General features: G+C 49.1%; 1 protein-coding gene across 3 annotated transcripts in view; it reads left to right on the forward strand.

Moving 5' to 3' along the window:
* Positions 1-16,727, forward strand: part of CAMTA1 (calmodulin binding transcription activator 1) — a 181,723-nt gene that overhangs the window by 129,494 nt on the left and 35,502 nt on the right. For all 3 annotated transcript variants that reach the window (XM_065649842.1, XM_065649843.1, XM_065649844.1), the window contains 2 exons: positions 8,595-8,748; positions 14,741-14,881. In XM_065649842.1, the coding sequence (XP_065505914.1) occupies positions 8,595-8,748; positions 14,741-14,881 (295 nt within the window). The remainder of the gene's footprint in view (positions 1-8,594; positions 8,749-14,740; positions 14,882-16,727) is intronic.

Here is a 16,727-nt window from a genome sequence, read left to right on the forward strand (position 1 = left end):
TCTGCCCAGGACACCCCCCGCGCCCTGCACGGAGCCGCCGGTGCCAACACCCTCTCCCTTCCCCGTGACTAGAAACAGAGCAGACGGACGGACGTGTTTTCCTGCGCTTGGAGTCAGTTATCTGGTTTAATTCCAGCTGAGAAACCAGGGCATGGAATATACATCAGCACCACACAGACACTTTCCAAATCACCGCAATCAAGTTTAAATTCTTCTTATTCTTCACTGTAAACCTGTCCTAAAGTAGGTTAGTGGATCAGAGCAGATCTGCTCTATATTATTTATAGGTTGTTTCCTTCCGGTTCTTGCTGCTTGGCTGGATGCTGCTGAAGAGGACTCCATGTTCCAGCAGCCCTTCTCTTTGCTGCAGCTTTAAAACTTGCTATTTTTGTCTGTAGGAATCCCATCTCCCCAGCTCCCTTTTCTGCTAAAATCAGCACACTGGCAATGCTGAAAGTCTTTCATCACTTGCCATGCCAAGGTCTTAATCTGCTGAGAAGCGCCGTGCCGTTTCGTTAGCGGTGAGCAGCGGCGCCACGGGCAGCACCAGCTCGGGTGTTTGGCCGCCCTCCCGGGCCAGCGTCCTTTGGGGACATTTTTGGGGAAATGCTGCTTTCCTCTCCCAACAGGACGCTTTGGCCAGGGTGTTCTGCACAAGCCCTGTTACCCTGTGAGCCAGACAACCTTTCAGGAGCGTTTGCAGCAGCAGCAGAACTCGTCTTTGGCTTCGAGGACGTTGGAATTTAGCAACCAGTGCAGGGCTGCCCTCTCACAGCGCAGGGCAGGAGCCCTCACCATTTTCAAGGAACTCTCATAATTTAAACCCACTGTCAGGTGAAGAGGCTCTACACAGCAGCCAAATGTGATAGGCAGGGTACGGCTGCATAATTTATGAAACTGCATTTCTTTTTGATGAGATTTTGAGTCGAAAAGCTCTGGGAGGGGTGTGCTATTTTTTACTGCATCTCTGAACTCAAATTATGTCACATTCTGTGGGCACAGTCTGTGCTTGCAAAAAAAAAAAAAAAAAAAAGTGCAGCCTCAGATTGTTCGTGCTGCATGAGTGCTCCTGGTCCAGCTCGGTGCTAAGTAAAACAACTCCTTGCAAATCTCTGCTGAGAGCTCCGGGGGATTAGCCTCTGCGTCGGCAGCGGGACGTGGGCTTCAGCCGCTGCCAGGGCCCGTGTGCCTGTCCCGGCCAGGGCCCATGTTGCCCTTTGTTCAGTATCTCTGTCCCAGGCCCTGTTTCGTGTGCTGCATTGTCTGGCTGGAGCTCAGTCTCCGAAAGCTGCTGGAAGCCACAGTCGGGACCTTCCTTCCAGGCGTTCCCTGGCCCCGGCTGGTGCAGCCCTGTGAAACTCCTCACAAGGGAATTCCCAGCCACCCCGTCACCCCGGGAAGGACATAGATTTGGGGTCAGGTTGGCCCTTCTGCCGCATGCCGACAGTCGTTGTGTGAAAGGTGCGTGGGCAGCCGTTGCTTCAAGTAAATATCAGCACGTCAGCCCAGCAAATTCTGGTTTTCACTGCGAAGGTGGGTGCCCGGTGCTCCATGTGTTGGAGGCAGACTGCTCTTGGTACAAGGGTTCCCTTTTTGAGCGGCTTATTCTGAGAAAATTATTGCAGTTTGAGGTCGTAGAGGGTGACATCACCAGCTGTACTAATGTGTAAGGATTTGGGAGACTTGCTGATGTTTTCTGGAGATAAACCACTAGAAATTGGAAAAATGTTATGAAACTGCAGCCCAAGTTCCTGTTCCCTTATCTCTGTGTGAGTGTTATCGAGAGTTTAAAATGCGTGTGTGATAAAGTGCTTCATGGAGCAGTTGCAGTGGCGATGTGTCCTGAAAAGCATCTCCAGCTTCCCTGTGGACGGGTGAGCCCCGGAGAGCCCTCCTGACAACGCAGCAGGGGCAGAAGATTCTCCTTCTCCTGAGATGAGTATTTCTTCAAAGGGGTATGGCCAGGTGGCCGTCATTTATGCTCTTTTAAACTAGTGTAATATCACCTTGTGTGTTATGTGAGCTGTGATTTTTTAAAAATATTTGCTTATTTTAAATTTGTGGCAATGCATCCTCTAAGGTCCTTCTAACGTAGTTTGGGATTATTTGTGACTTGCGGGGTGTTGGCTCAGGCTGCCTGTTGAGGGTGCCTGTGACACTGAGCAGCGCTTGGAGGGTGAGGGCTTTCCAATCTGACGGGTTTTGGTCATCAAGCAGGGAGGTAATACCTAATACTCAATAAAACCCCTAAATCTGGCCTGTGAAAAGGAATGAGTTCTTTCTGAAGTGCTTCAGCATTGAGGTACATGTAAATCAAATTATTGGGCGAGGTATAGGCGCCTGACACAGAGTTGGCAGCTCCCCTCGAACGCTAACCATGTGCGATGCCTGAGCCGAACACCCTTCAGAGCTGCTTAAGAGCTTCTCTCTTCCATTTTGGCGAGATCTTTCTAAATTATACATTGAACTTATCAGGGTGAGTAATGCATCACAGCTTCCGTGTGTCAGACCTAATGTGACTTGCTCAGCTGCAGCTTTGTGTTTGCCTTTCTCTTCTGTTTATCCTCAGGCTTTGTGCTGGAGCAAACCCGGCTCCCCATACCGCCCGCTGTCCGTGCAGGGACGCTCGGTGCGATGCCGGGGCTTTGCTGTAGGTTGGTTTTGTGCTTGTGAGTACGTCAGCCAGAGCGTCCCAAGAGCTGGAGCCAGCGCAGCACAGGGCAAGGCGCAGCGGGACAGTCACAGCGCCTGTCGGCTCTGTGAGCCGTGGTGGTAGGTGACGAGGGACTGGCACAACAGCTGTTGTAATTCTAGATGCTACAGGAAAACCAAGTAATTTGCTACTTTTCCTTGCCAATACATCTGAAGACAGATAGTATTTGGTTAAGTGCAGCTTTAAAATTGAAATCCAAGCAATTTTCTGCCAGTGGCTTTTCAGAACGTTGCACGGCAAGATGCAGCTAAGAAGGAATGCATCCCTCTCCATTTCAAGTGCTCTGTATTAACGCTGGTTTCTTTTGTGAGATTACCAGGCTTTGGTGATGAAATTCTGCACCCATTCGTGCTGACAACAAGCGTGTTTCTGGAGCTGCTACAGCTTCTTCTGAAATGCGGATGCTGCGCAAGAGTGACAAAGGAGGAATTCCTCACTTTAGGGTTTTTGCCTCTTGGAATCTCTGTGTGTTGTGAGGCCTTTTCTGTTTTTTTCTACTAGCTGCTAAATAATTCACTGCCAGGAAACCGGCTGGAGTTCCCTGTCTTTCCGTGCTGCCGCCCTGCCCGGCTCCTCTGCCCGCACTCCCTTTGACCCATTACACCTGTTTCTTTGGCCCTGTCAGACGCTTCACCGTGCAGGTGGTTTGCAGGACTGGTGCTGTTTCAAGCACTCCTTGTATATTGTTTGCTTCATTTTATTCTGATGTATATATAAATAATTGGATGCCTTTAGTAGGTCACAGCCACTCCTGAGTCATATCCATCAGTTTTCCTCTGTTCTTTTTTTGCAGAAGTCAATAGGCAGATGTGGGACTGTTCTTTTAATAAATGCAGTCACTTAAATCTCTTCAGCACCTGAGTGTGTTTTTTCTAAACAGCAGTCAGCTTCAGCTATTTGTATCACCCGTTCACCTTACTATGTTTACATTTCTATAGCAAAACACTGTATGTTTTCAGCAAAATTAATCAGTATAATTATGCATGATTTCCAATGTCAGGTTCAGCTGAAACACTGATTTAGGGTGGTGATTAGCCCTATCAGAAGCAACGAGGATGGAGAGCTAATCTGTGCCTAAAACTGTTCTTTTGAAAGGTGCCGTTTATACTCTATTCATAAATTGAATATTTCCTCTGAACCCCTCCAATCAATTTGAATGGAAAATACATTTATACTAGATGGCAGTGTACCTTGTTTGTTTTAGATTGCCGCTTTGCTGCTGTTCGCAGAGGTGCCGTTGCTCAGACAGAAAGGGGCTGAGCTGAGCGCGTTTATTTATTAACAGGACCCTGCACCTTTGTATTTGGCTGAGGTTATATCAAATGAAATCTCAAAATTATTTAAATCTGCATAGTCTTCATCATCTCCGATCCCTAAAAAAAATAAAATAAAAAGTCCTGCGAATACTGTTTTCGACAAGTGCTGCAAGAACACAGCATACAAATGCTGTTCAGTGTGAAATACCTGTGTGTGGCTTGTTCTCGCGGTGCACACCTTGTCAGAGAAAGTCCTTGAACCCCTGCAAGGGTTTGTTACAAACATGAACATGGAAGAGTCGTGGAAATGTGGATTTATTCTCAATTTCCAGCGTGCAGCCTTTTAGAATCAGGAGCATTTTAAAGATTGCAGGCTCCAAGAGTGATTAATTTGCTATTTTACTCCTTTAGAAAGTGCAATTATATAGAAACAAAGTTCCCGCATCGTAAAAAAAGTTCAGATCAATTAAAACAATTTACTTTGTTGCTAATGATTTCAGACGGTTGTAATTTATTGCTAAATAAGTGACTTCAGAGCGTGATCGTTCGGTGGGTGTACAGAGGGAACATGAGCGGGTTCCTGGGCAGGTGGAGTCTGGGGTTTGGTACAAGTGCAGTCTGGGGTTTGGTTCGGGGTTCTCGCTGCAAAGCGCCGGGGTCGGCGCAGCCCGAGGGGTCCGGCCCCGCGAACGCCCGGGCTCGATTCCCCAACAACATCTGCAGCTTCAAACCCTTCCTCCTCCATCCTGTGTTGGTTTTGAAAAGCTATTCGGTGGAGGTTTCCCAGGTTATTTCAGTTACAAATAAAAATATAGGGTTTTTTCCATATGCAGACAAACAATATTACCAAGGTGAGCACATCCCTTTAGCAGCCGTGAGGAATCACTGGTGGTACAGAACAGTCTGTGCTCTGTTTGGCGGAGACGAGAAGTTAAACAGCAATTACTGAGCAGCTGTAAATATATGCTGCGAAATCTTTTGAATGGTCTTTCAAAATGGTCCTTTTTTAGTGGAACTCAATGGTGTTAAAAAACTAGGAGTCAGTGCTGGTGTTGTCAGGGTCTCACTTATCCTGTGGACAAGTCTGCTGCAGCTTCAATTTGCCAGCCAGGTAAAATGGGCTGTCACATGGCGGGGACAGCCAGATCCGTCAAGCTGCACGCGGTTTTCCTTTATTAGTTCTATTGGTTTTATTGCCCTTCTTGTGCTCTGAGGGATGATGGTTGTTTAGTGACAAGAACCTGGAAAATCATTCAAGTTGACAATGCGTTTTAGATTTCATTTTTTCCTTGTGTCTCTATCTATAAAAAAGAATGACTTGACGACACGGTGAACTTAGTGGGAGTTTGTGCTGAGAACTTGCCTTTGGGTTCAGGGCTCTGCTGCTGTCGCCGTCCCGCCGTCCCCAACCCGCGGGGGTGTTCGCCGCTCAGTCTGTGATACTGGAAACTCGGGTTTCTAAGATGCATCAGTGCCTGAGCTGCAAAGAAACCTTTGATCTGCCCTCACCTTCCCCAGCATTCACAAACTTACAAGTTCTCCTGTTAAACTCTGAGTATTCCTGTGTCTGGCACTGGATGTGCAGACTGCTGCTGCTCTTTGGGGTGTCTCAGAAGATACCGGGGTATGTGGCTGGCTCAGGGAGCTGGTGGGTGAACGAACGATGGTTTGCCATGCGGAATAGTGTGCAGCTGTTACTGAAATCTAGCAGCCTCTCTGCCTTTCCAGATTTTGTAAAGGGTACGATGTTGTTGGCATTGTGTGTTCTTTTCTCTTGCTAATGTGAGTGTATGCTACAGGCAGCAGCACTCAATTTATAAAATATCTCAATTTCATAGACATTTTTGGTGAGTAAATATAAAAAAAAAAAAAAGAAAAAAAGTAATTTCTCCATGTAGCAGCAAATGCATTGCTATTTGTTATACTCTTCAGAAGGCATTGCCAAAACTTCACTGTTGTTATTAGAGCATACTGTGAAATAAAAAGGTCACGGAAAATCTCCAAAGGAACAAAGCGAGACGCAACCGTGGAGTTACCAAAGAAGTTGATAACTCTGATGCACAACGTCTCCAACCACTTATCTGATAAATTTGCTCTCGCTACTTAAAAATCTAATTGGATGTGGCGTCAGCATCTGTCATCTGCTCTGCCTGAGCCCGCGGGCTAAGCAAAGCTCACCTTCTTCTGCCTAAACAGTCACCGCTTTGGAGGTTATTGCTGCGCTGTCGTCTGTGCGGACAAGACCAGGCTACTCCCCGCTGCAGCGGGCTTGAGACCAACGGATTAGGCTGAAGCCCATTTGATTTAGCCAGGTTGGAGCACCCTGTCTGCCCATCACTAATAATAATAATATCTCTAGTTAGCAGCCAGGTTGCTTATTCTACCTTGGGAATCTGAGGCAGGACGGGCTCACTATCCTGTTTCTTGTTCTCTTCTCTTGGTGTATGAGACACCTGGGACAAAGAGACCTGATTTGGGGGAAAAAGGAGCCAGGACGGAATGTGTGCACCTCCTCGGAATTCCGAGTTGCATCAGCAGCTCGTGCAGCGCGGGAGGCTGCAGTCCTGCGGGAGCGGAGTCTGCAGCGCCGTTATGGCCATTATTACTTTCAGGATAATGTACACACTTTCACTATCACATAGTTTTCCTCCTTCATTTTTCATGAGAACTGGCACTAGATTAATGTTTGAGCCATGGAAGAAACGTAACACTGTGCCAGTCTGATTTATTGACCACTTAGTGCTGATGAAGCTGCAAACAAGAGTCAGACAGATGTTGCAGCTGCATTTTTCTTTATCAAAACTAACAGCTTTTTTTGTGTTTTTAACCACTTCTCGTGTCATCTCCTGCTTACTCAGCAGCACCAGGGGCATTGGAGCAAGCTCCTGCAGCCCCGAGGAGACACAGCCATTGGGAGGATGCGATGCCGCGGCGCAGCGCGCCCGGCGGCCCAGCGGGGCCGTGGCGGCAGCTCTGGTGGGGCCGTGGCAGCTCTGGTGGGGCTGGTGGCAGCTCTGGTGGGGCTGGTGGCGGCAGCTCTGGTGGGGCCGTGGCAGCTCTGGCGGGGCCGTGGCGGCAGCTCTGGTGGGGCCGCGGCAGCTCTGGCCGGGCCATGGCGGCAGCTCTGGCCGGGCCGCGGCAGCTCTGGCCGGGCCGCGGCAGCTCTGGCCGGGCCGTGGCGGCAGCTCTGGCCGGGCCGTGGCGGCAGCTCTGGCCGGGCCGCGGCAGCTCTGGCCGGGCCGTGGCAGCTCTGGCCAGGCCGTGGCGGCAGCTCTGGCCAGGCCATGGCGGCAGCTCTGGCCGGGCCGCGGCAGCTCTGGCCGGGCCGTGGCAGCTCTGGCCAGGCCGTGGCGGCAGCTCTGGCCGGGCCGCGGCAGCTCTGGCCGGGCCGTGGCAGCGGGCGGCTCCGCAGAGCTCGGGGCGCTGCCATCTCGGGCAGGTTTCCCGCGGGCGCGTCCAGCGCCGCCCGCAGCCCCGCGCCCAGGGCACGCTCTGCCGTGCCGTCTGTCCCCACGCTGCTCTGTCCTCGGGCCCGTGTCCACCTGCTCCAACCCTCAGCAGTTTCATAAGCAAGCGCTGCCATTAGCACAACCTTTGCAAACGAATGATGGCTTGTGCTCCCCCTCCCCCTTGGAACAGGGCTCTAACAGCATTAATGAAACGTTAGGGTTTTAATTACACCATTATCCCATTTATTTTTATAAATAATTCCAAAGCAGTCATTAAAGTTTGTGAACTTAGGAGTAAATGACTTAAGGGAAAGAAATCAGCTTCTCAATCTCGTTATTATCTATTGTACAATCTCCCTGGGATGCTGGTGGGAACTAGCGGAGTTCTTGCTGTTGCTGTTGTTAGGATGATTCATTTACTCACAGGGTGGTAACGCGCTGCTGAGCTCCCTGCTTGGCACGCTGGTGTCGGTGGGACAGGGCTGCAGCCAGTGGAGCGTCCCCCCGCGTCCCCTCAGCCCCTCGAGAAGGGCAGGGGAGAGGGGCGCAGGGAACAGCCCCGTGGGAGCGAGCACCCTGCAGTTCTTCTGCACAGGACGTGGGCTCTTCCAGTCCCGACCTTCTGAAGCTTGCAGTTTTCATTGCAAAGCTGCAAGATCTTCAAAAGACAAAAAATGTTGGGTTTATCTGAAAAGGGCCTGTCCTTGGGGCACTGTAATGCTGTTTGAGAGTCTCTTTGCTCTTCCCTCCCACTTTCTACTGCTGCACAGAAAGCGTGGCTGTTACAGCTGTTCTCAGGTGAATTTCTGTGTATTTGGAATAGCCCAGTGTGGACCAGAACTGATGAAAGCATTGGACCAAACAGACCACAGGTCCCTTTAAGCAAAGTAAATCACCTGGTGTTTGTTGCGACTGTTTGCAGGACTCTTGCAAGTATTTGGTGTATTACAGGTTGGAAAAGTGCTTGAGGGGCGAGGGGAAGATGCCTGCAAACTGTCGCGCGTCATCTTCTGCCACCTCTTCTAAAGAGCAGCTCCGATCTCAGGGAAATCTGGTACATACTGGGATCTAACTACGGTGCTTTCTGTCACGGTTTTAGTTAGACAGGCAAATGCAGAGAGCCCCAAGCGGAGAGAGGGGCCCGAGGACGTAATGTTTTCTCTGCTCTCCCCGCAGAACCCGGACATCGTGCTGGTGCACTACCTGAACGTCCCTGCCATCGAGGACTGCGGGAAGCCCTGCGGCCCCATCTTGTGCTCAATAAACACAGACAAGAAGGAATGGGCAAAGTGGACAAAAGAGGAGCTCATTGGACAGCTCAAACCCATGTGTGAGTATCCGGAGGCTTTTTTGCTCTTTGCTTTACAAAGGGTTAATTTTGAGTGCAATGTCTCTCACTGCCACCAGCCTGCCCTGCGAAGGAGTCATTTGTCACCACCAAACTCTCCTCGCATCTGCATGCACTTTCTTCCTTCCCAATATTCAATGCTTCTGGGATGTGTGATATGAAAGCTGCCCAGACTGTCCCTGAAAAGGTCATATCCCAAAAAAGGTCCCCTCCACACACTGGGGAAAAAAATTGTACCTATGGTCTTGCATTTTCAAGTACCGTTTGTAGGCACCTACTCAGCTACAAAGAGCCTTGGCAGTATCGGCAGGTGGGATTCCCCAGGGCACTCGTGTTTGGGTGGTCAGTGTCAGATCGGAACGGGCGGCTGTTGTTTGCAGATGGACTCTGTGGAGCTGAGGGTTTCAGGGTTGTGTCTGTACTCATGTTCTGAACTTTGCAGCCTAAAGAGAAGGCTGCTTAGATGCACAGAGCGATGGGGAACTCTGTGCTGCAAACAGGCAGCTCTGTGGAGTTCTCTGCATCCACCCTGGAGTGTATTTTCTTTCACATCACGGTTATATTGTATGTTTTTCTCTGGAGAATATGTCCCAGTGTGCACACAAACATCGTTTTACAGTGAAGGAAAGATGAGGTGTAACAGGGGCCTGTAAGCAAGAGAAAGCTAGCTGCGGGAGCCGCAATACCAGATCTAGGTGGTTGCATCCAAGTCAGCAAAGCCCAGGTCTGCCCCCCTCGCCCCTGCCCCAGCAGTGCTGCTGTCCTGCCCCGCGTTCCGTATCAGCGGTCACAGCCGTGAAGGGACATCCCGATCCATCTCAGTCTCATGCTGATCGCAGCATTAGCCATGTAAGTTTGCACCACTCCTTGTTGCATCCCAAGCTCTGCCAGCCCATGTATTCCTTTTCCATGCAAAGCTGAAGGGCAGAGGAGAATAGAGAAAATGACACATTTGCTAAATAGAATATTGCCCCTGGGACCGATAACCTTAGACAGAAATCTAAGATGTTGAAGGTGTAGCTGAGACCGGACAAGTACCTTAACATTAAACAGGAGAGGAAATGGCAGCCTGATAAAAGATCTGCAGTGCATCAAGAAAATTATGTGAAAACTACAACAAACTTGCTGTAAATTTAATAACACTTGGATCTTTTATGTCTTGGGAGGGAAGAGTGAAATTCTGCACAACTATTTAGAGTGTATATGCACATACACATCTCTATTTATGGGTACATATCCTGGGAAAGGTATCCTTAGAAGTGTAACTAAAATAAAAGCTTTAGATTCCGATCAGACCTAGAAACAAAGAGGACACGGATAACCGTGTTCAGGGAGCACAGAGGGGCACTGCTCGCCAAGAAGCCATCAGATTTGGTTCCAGTATTGGGTGTGCCATGAGATTCTGGAGCCAAGCACATTAGCTTCATCACATTTTTGCATCAATCACATTCTTTCACAGCCTTCACAGTTTGATTGCCTGATGTTTCCAAATTTCTCTGCCCTAAAGCAGGTTTGTCAATGACTTAATCAAAGCGTTGTGCACGGTGCTGGTCAAGTGACAGTCTCACCCTGTCCCTGTTCGTGTTGCGGTTCCTCTAGTGTTGTTCCTCTGGGGCTGGAAGCTGCATGAGGCTTTTGTCGATTCTTTGGTTTCCTTGGTTGCCGTTTTTCACAAGAATGTTGCGTTTTGGACGGTTAGCGATGACGCAGCCAGAGTGTGTGTGGAGGTCCCGGGACAAGTGCTGCACCTGCAGGGAGGTTTTTCATCCTGTTCCGGACCATTGTGTCGTTCAGAGTTGGGAGGATAAGCTGGTACCAGTTCTGCCTTTGGGGACAATGCCTTCTCCTGCCCAGGGGTCAGTGAGAGCCCATTCCCGACTCGCTGAGAACAAGGGCTGTTTGCTCGGCCCTGGTGTTAAAGCTTTTGGCCTCTGTTGGGTGCTGAAGCTTTTCTGTCGGAATACAGGGCAGCGGAGTCTGCGGTGCGGCAGCGGGTTCTCTTGGCTGTGCAGTGTGGCAGGGACAGGGGCAGCGGCCAGACAAATACACCAGACTGGTTTTCCTGAAATGCGGTGAGCAGGGAGTTTGCTCACATTTCTTGCATTTGTAATTCACTTGGTTGCCTCCTCATACCCCAGCGCATCATCCCAGAGTCAGCCCAGCTCCAGCGAGTGCTCCGCAGTGCCGGGGACAGGCCCGGGCTCCTGGGGCCGGCAGCGTCACCCGTCACGGAGCACAGCTCGCGTCTGGGCCGCTGCAGCGTGAGCTGTTCGCGGCCTCCGGCAGGCGATTCCCTCTCCTTCCAGGCCAGGATATGTCTCGGGGCTGCGGTCGGGGAGCACAGCGGGGCTGTGAAGCCTCCACTGAAACCTCTGCGGGCCGGTGACAGTCGGACTGTCGGCAGCATCCTAACTGGTTGAACCAAAAATCATGTGTGTTGCCTCTGTACAACTGCAGCCTTTCGGGCCAGTTGTGCAAAATGAGTAGCGATAGTAGATGGAAATTCTGTGGGAGTGTTGTCTGAGACACCTGTAAGTCATTTTGGGATGCCTGGTGTGAAGAATCAGCCTCAGTTTGGCGTCGCTTTCAGTTTTCTCCGCCTCTCGTGCCCTATTATGGGCTTGCTTGGAGATTTCTGTGAACAGATTAGCAGATGTCCTCTGAGGCATCTGGTGGTAAAAGCAAAATGCAGTGGCAGAATCCAGCACAGCAGAATTCTGTGTATAAACTCCATATGATCAGCAAATTGTGGGCCAGCTCATGCTGAGGGTTTCTCCAAATCGTCCCCGTTTGGCGCTCTCATCCCTCGGCTGGCAGAGCACGAGTTACACGCTCACAGCTGGTGCTACGTTGCAGTCCTCGTTTCAGGTCCACTATAATTAAGAGCTGTCTTTCTTGGGGAAAAAAGCTTTTTTCATTGCTCTGCTCGTGCTGTTGCTGCCTGCTTGCAGCCGGGGAAGCTGGAGGTGTCCCCAGCACTGTCACCAAGCACCTCTGGGCACAGGCAGCTTGGGTTCTCTGTCCTGCCCATGGGAGGGGACCATCCAGGGCTCGGGGAGGTGACCTGGGCCTGTGTCCCCGCGTTGTCACACTGCAGCAGGCACTGAGCACTCGCAGCCTCGAATGAAGTTTAAATACAGTAATTGGCACTAATCCGGGCTGAAGCACTGACTTGTTGGGTGTTTTTATCTGGAGCTACGTTTACATTGGAGGTCAGCGCCAGGGCGGCGCTGCGGGGGCTGCACCTGCTCGTCTGCTGGTGCTTCTCACAAAAACCGCCCAGCGAGATTTGTGCTTAAAAAAATTTGGAAAAAAAAAAAATACACGAGGGGGCGGCAGGAGCCCCGTGTGTGGGCGGTGGCCCCGCCCACGGCCCCGCCCCCTGTCACGGCCCCGCCCCCTGTCACGGCCCCGCCCACGGCCCCGCCCGGCCCCGCCCCCAGCGCCCGTTCCTGATCCGCGGGCGCCACCTGGCGTTCGAATTACAACTGTAAGGAAACACCGGGGGCGTCTGACGAGAAATCCGGCTCAAAATACCTCCCAGAATTGCTGTTAAGCTTCAGCATTTTTTCCTCTTTTTTCTTTTTTTTTTGTGTGTTCCCACATTATGACTATATTTAATCAAATGTGGTTCTACAGTGGTTTCACCTTTCGAGCCACTAAGAAACAGGAAGAGTGTGTGTGTATATGCTTTTTTCTTAACCTTGCTTTCATAATGCATTTTCTTCCCTATAGAAGTCTCCTTTCCTGCTGATTCATTATGTGTCAGGAAGCCAAGCATGACATGTTAGAAGCCATCTCAATAGCATTTGGTATTCAGTACTAAAAACTTACCAGCTCACAGGAGTTTTTCTTTACAAGGAGGAGAAAGAAAATGTGCATATTGGATGTGTTAAGGTAGTGGATAGTTTGCATTAAGCATCTAGACATTCTTTTTTGCCATCTCTCACCCTTTACTGGCTTTCTGGTTTATAACCTTGCTGATGTATGGGGAGTGTAAGCACTGAAAACCGCTGCACCCCGTTCGGATCGGGGAGCGGAGGCAGAGCAGGACCCTCAGCAGCAACCGACCCGCCATGGGGCTTTGGTAGGCTGCAAGGACCTGAAAATCACCAGCCTGATACTAGAGGTGTCCAGCCGTAAAGCTGTCTCATTTCTGAGCTTCCAGGTCACGGCTTGGTTCAGATTTACAAATACACAAACCATGACACACGATTCGTTACCAGACTTGCCCCCTGTAGTAACGCTGCTCGTTGGGGGTTTGGCAGCAGCAGAGACCAAACTCTGCCGTGCTGCTGTAAAACTGACTCTGTCCCAGCAACGCGTACCTGAGCTCCCTGCTTCAGCAAAGCACTTCCGAAGTGACCGCAAAGGACTTAACACAACAAGTACAGTTCAGTAACTTTATATAGTGTAGCTGAAAATATTCCAAATACGTTACTGCATTTTAAGCTTGCTGTCAACGTATTTTTTGCAAAACTGCTATTTGAACATCACTTATTAGGTATAACATCACACGTAACAGAATAACATACCTAGAATAATAAAAGGAATGTGAGTGGAGGTACTGAAGTGGTAAGCATATATAAACTTTAGCTTACGCATAATAACAGATACTGAGTGTTAAGAGGAAATTCAAAATTGTGAACGCACTAGAAAGCAAAATCTGTTGGGTACAATAACAATAAATGTGGTTGTCAAGCAAGGATAGAGGGACTCATTACTAAAGTAACTGCAGTACTTTAAATACTGATATGAGGAAGAAAACTTGTAAACCTTATTTACAGTATTTCTGCAAGTTATCCAGCCCAGCCAATAAACATATGAATTCTGTAATATAAAACCTAACCAAGATGAGATGCTGTTAGGCACGGTAACATCAGTGGGTGATGAGGGAACACAGCAACAGGTGATAAAAAAAGCAATAAAACTGCTCCACAGAGCAGATCCAGGAGCTCTGTTCAACCAGCTGCTTATGACACACTAAATAAGCAGCATCAAAGAGGAGAAGAGGAGATCCAGACGATCTCCTTCCTTCCTGCAAGGAACGTCTTTGCTGGAGTTGGACAAAGACGCTGCTGAAAAGCAGCAACTCTTGCAGCTGAGCTGCGGGCACAGGGACACCTTGGGAACGGTGTCACCACCAACCAGCACTTCCCAAAATCTGCAAGTGAGCTCTAGTGCACACAAAGGATAAATAGATAATAGGCACATGTAAATCACTTAAACAGACATTTAAGGAGACAGAAGATGCCTTGAGTCAGTTATTTTGGAGAAAATATTTTATAAATGCTCTTTCGATTGTAAGTCAGGTTGAGAATACCACTGTTATGTGCAGTTCTGCATCTAAAAAATTCTGAGAGGGAGCCTTTATTCAAATAATTTATGTGCCTGCGGTTTAGCATTGTTATTTAAATAGCTAACAGGCCCCAAGAAAAGAGACCTTCAGTTTGCGACGTGTTCTGCAACATCACCCTCCTGTCCTTTTTCCCAAATTACCAAGAAGTTGTCTGAGGATGAACTCGCGCAGTGTCTGTTAGTGACTCTCAGAGAATGAGTCGGTCTTCGCTGCTGCCAACCAGCACCTGACAGTGAAGACCTGGCAAAAGGTTTGTCTTTGCTGTTATACTGGCAGATTTGTGGCTGCTGATTTTGTTATAAAACAAACTAATTTTGGTTTCATATTAGACAGAAAAAGATTGCAAAGTGCTCCTTGGAATTGTACTGGTTTACTTCAGTGAAACACAAGTATTTGGTTGCTTTCAGGTTTTATTGAAGGTCACATGCACTGCTCAGATAGTCCTTACCATGTTTCACCTTAGCGAGAGCCGCCACTAACAGCAAACTGAACAAAGATGTTCTGCTGGGGTGTTTTCCTGACAAAAAGCAGCAGGAATGGGTTTCTGCCTTTCTTTGGGAATGGTTTTTGGTGATTTCTGGCATGTTTTTGAAGTCTTTGCTGTTTTCTCGGCAGTTCATGGCATCAAGTGGACGTGCAGCAACGGCAACAGCAGTTCGGGGTTCTCGGTGGAACAGCTGGTGCAGCAAATCCTCGACAGCCACCAGACCAAACCGCAGCCTCGGACACACAACTGTCTCTGCACTGGTACCTTGGGTGAGCACCTCGAGGGGCACGAAAGGGGCCGCAGCTTAATCCGGGCTTAGAGTCGGGCTTGTAGCGCTGAAGCGCTTAAATTATGTATCGTGAACTGTTGAGACACAGCTAGTTCAGAGGTGACAGAAGAAGTCTTGAGCATAAAAAGATGCGGCTGGAACTTCTGAAAAACCTGTCAATGCTTTGTAATGTGCAAACTCTAATGAATGCCCTCCATATGTGGCCTGCTCAAAAAGGCATATTCTCTTCTGCGTGTTCAAAGCATCAAAATTGAATGTTCTTCCAACTTCACCCTCTGAACTCCTTGCCCTGCAGCCCACTTCGCTGAAGAAAATGGGCTCAGGTGGTTAATTGCAAGGTATCACTGGGATAAGGCAGGTTTTATTTAGGTATCATGAAAATACAGGAGATTTCTTTCCCATTAAGGGTTTGTTTTGAGTGAGGCTACAACAGCAAGAAACAGCAGCCTTAGTTTAGCATTTTGTATACAGAGTGGGAAGCTGAGTGATTCTCTTTTCCAACTCATCTGCTTTATAGCCACCCCTTCCTAGTGCTTTGGTCCAGTAAAATATGACACATTAATTAGTCTTTAGCAGAATTTCTAAAGGAAAGCTGTCAGTGCTTCAAAGGGTTTATTTTTTCTTCTTTTTTGGGGGGCAGTTGCATTATACAATTGTGACTTAAGTAAGAATGATGACCTCTGAAATACCTGAGTTTGGATTAAAATTCAACCTTAAGGCTCAGCATTTGATCCAGGCTTGCAGATCTGAACATGAATCCTTTTATTCTTCCCTTTGATGTTTTGTCTAGCACTAAGTCAGCTGCATGCCTTTTAACATAACAGTATTGCTTTGTTTTGTAACGGCTCGCGCATTGACATGTACGTTCCCAGCTCCTGACTGTCATCCGCAGCGTGAAAGCCTCTCCCTTGTTCCCGTTCATCTCTGTACCTAGGAGAATAGAGAGATTTATATTGCATTTAGTCTCAAAAGCACTGTCCTGAACTACTTTAAGTGACCTGATTCAAGTCTTGAGCACATAATAAAGAAGTTCCCTTTCAAGGGCAAGGAACAAAAGATTTAGCAAACTGCAGCGGCTACATGGATGCTTTATGTTACTCAGAAGACGGCATTGATAATTGTAGCCATTAGCTCTAAGGAGGAGGTCTCTCCCCCTTTAGTCGTTATGCAGTACCATAATTAATGTTCTTACCTTATTCTAGGGAAAATGAATCGATTAAGGAAAGAAACATCAAAAATTCGTGGGCTGTTCTTTCTTAAACACCACAAGCAGTCCTTGCACCAGAGTTTGCGGCCAAGACGCGTGTGCAGACAGCGTTGTGTCCTTCATCCTCCGGGGGCTCGGGGACGCTCCTCTTGCCGGCCCAGCTCCCCGTCTCCTGCCGGCCTCGGCTGGTGCATGCTCCGGTACTAATCGCACACTCTGCCTGCAACCTCTCAACGTGCAAAACGTTCATTTGTCAGCAGAGGAACAGCTTAGGACCGGAGAAACGCATCACCCTGCTTACGGGAGGCTTTTGTTGTGCTGGCTGGTGTACTGCTTTTAAATAATGTGATTGGCAGCTGTAATAGACACAATAATGACAAGGAGATAAGGTCGCGGTCTAGGTGGCAGGGTGACGCTCAGTACAGGACTGTGATGTGGCACCTGTCACCTCCGCGTTACCAGTCAGCATCCAGCCCAGGAGAGCAGTTGTCAAACCACCGACATCGCGGCGTGACGAGCCGAGCAGTTGTGCGGGGGCTGAGGGCTCGTCCGTGCTGCAGACGGACGGGCCTGCGTGGCAGAAACCCTCTGCCACGGCCTTGTGGGCTCTGTGCAGTGA

The sequence above is a fragment of the Caloenas nicobarica genome, chromosome 22, assembly GCF_036013445.1.
Source record: "Caloenas nicobarica isolate bCalNic1 chromosome 22, bCalNic1.hap1, whole genome shotgun sequence".
NCBI lineage: Eukaryota > Metazoa > Chordata > Aves > Columbiformes > Columbidae > Caloenas > Caloenas nicobarica.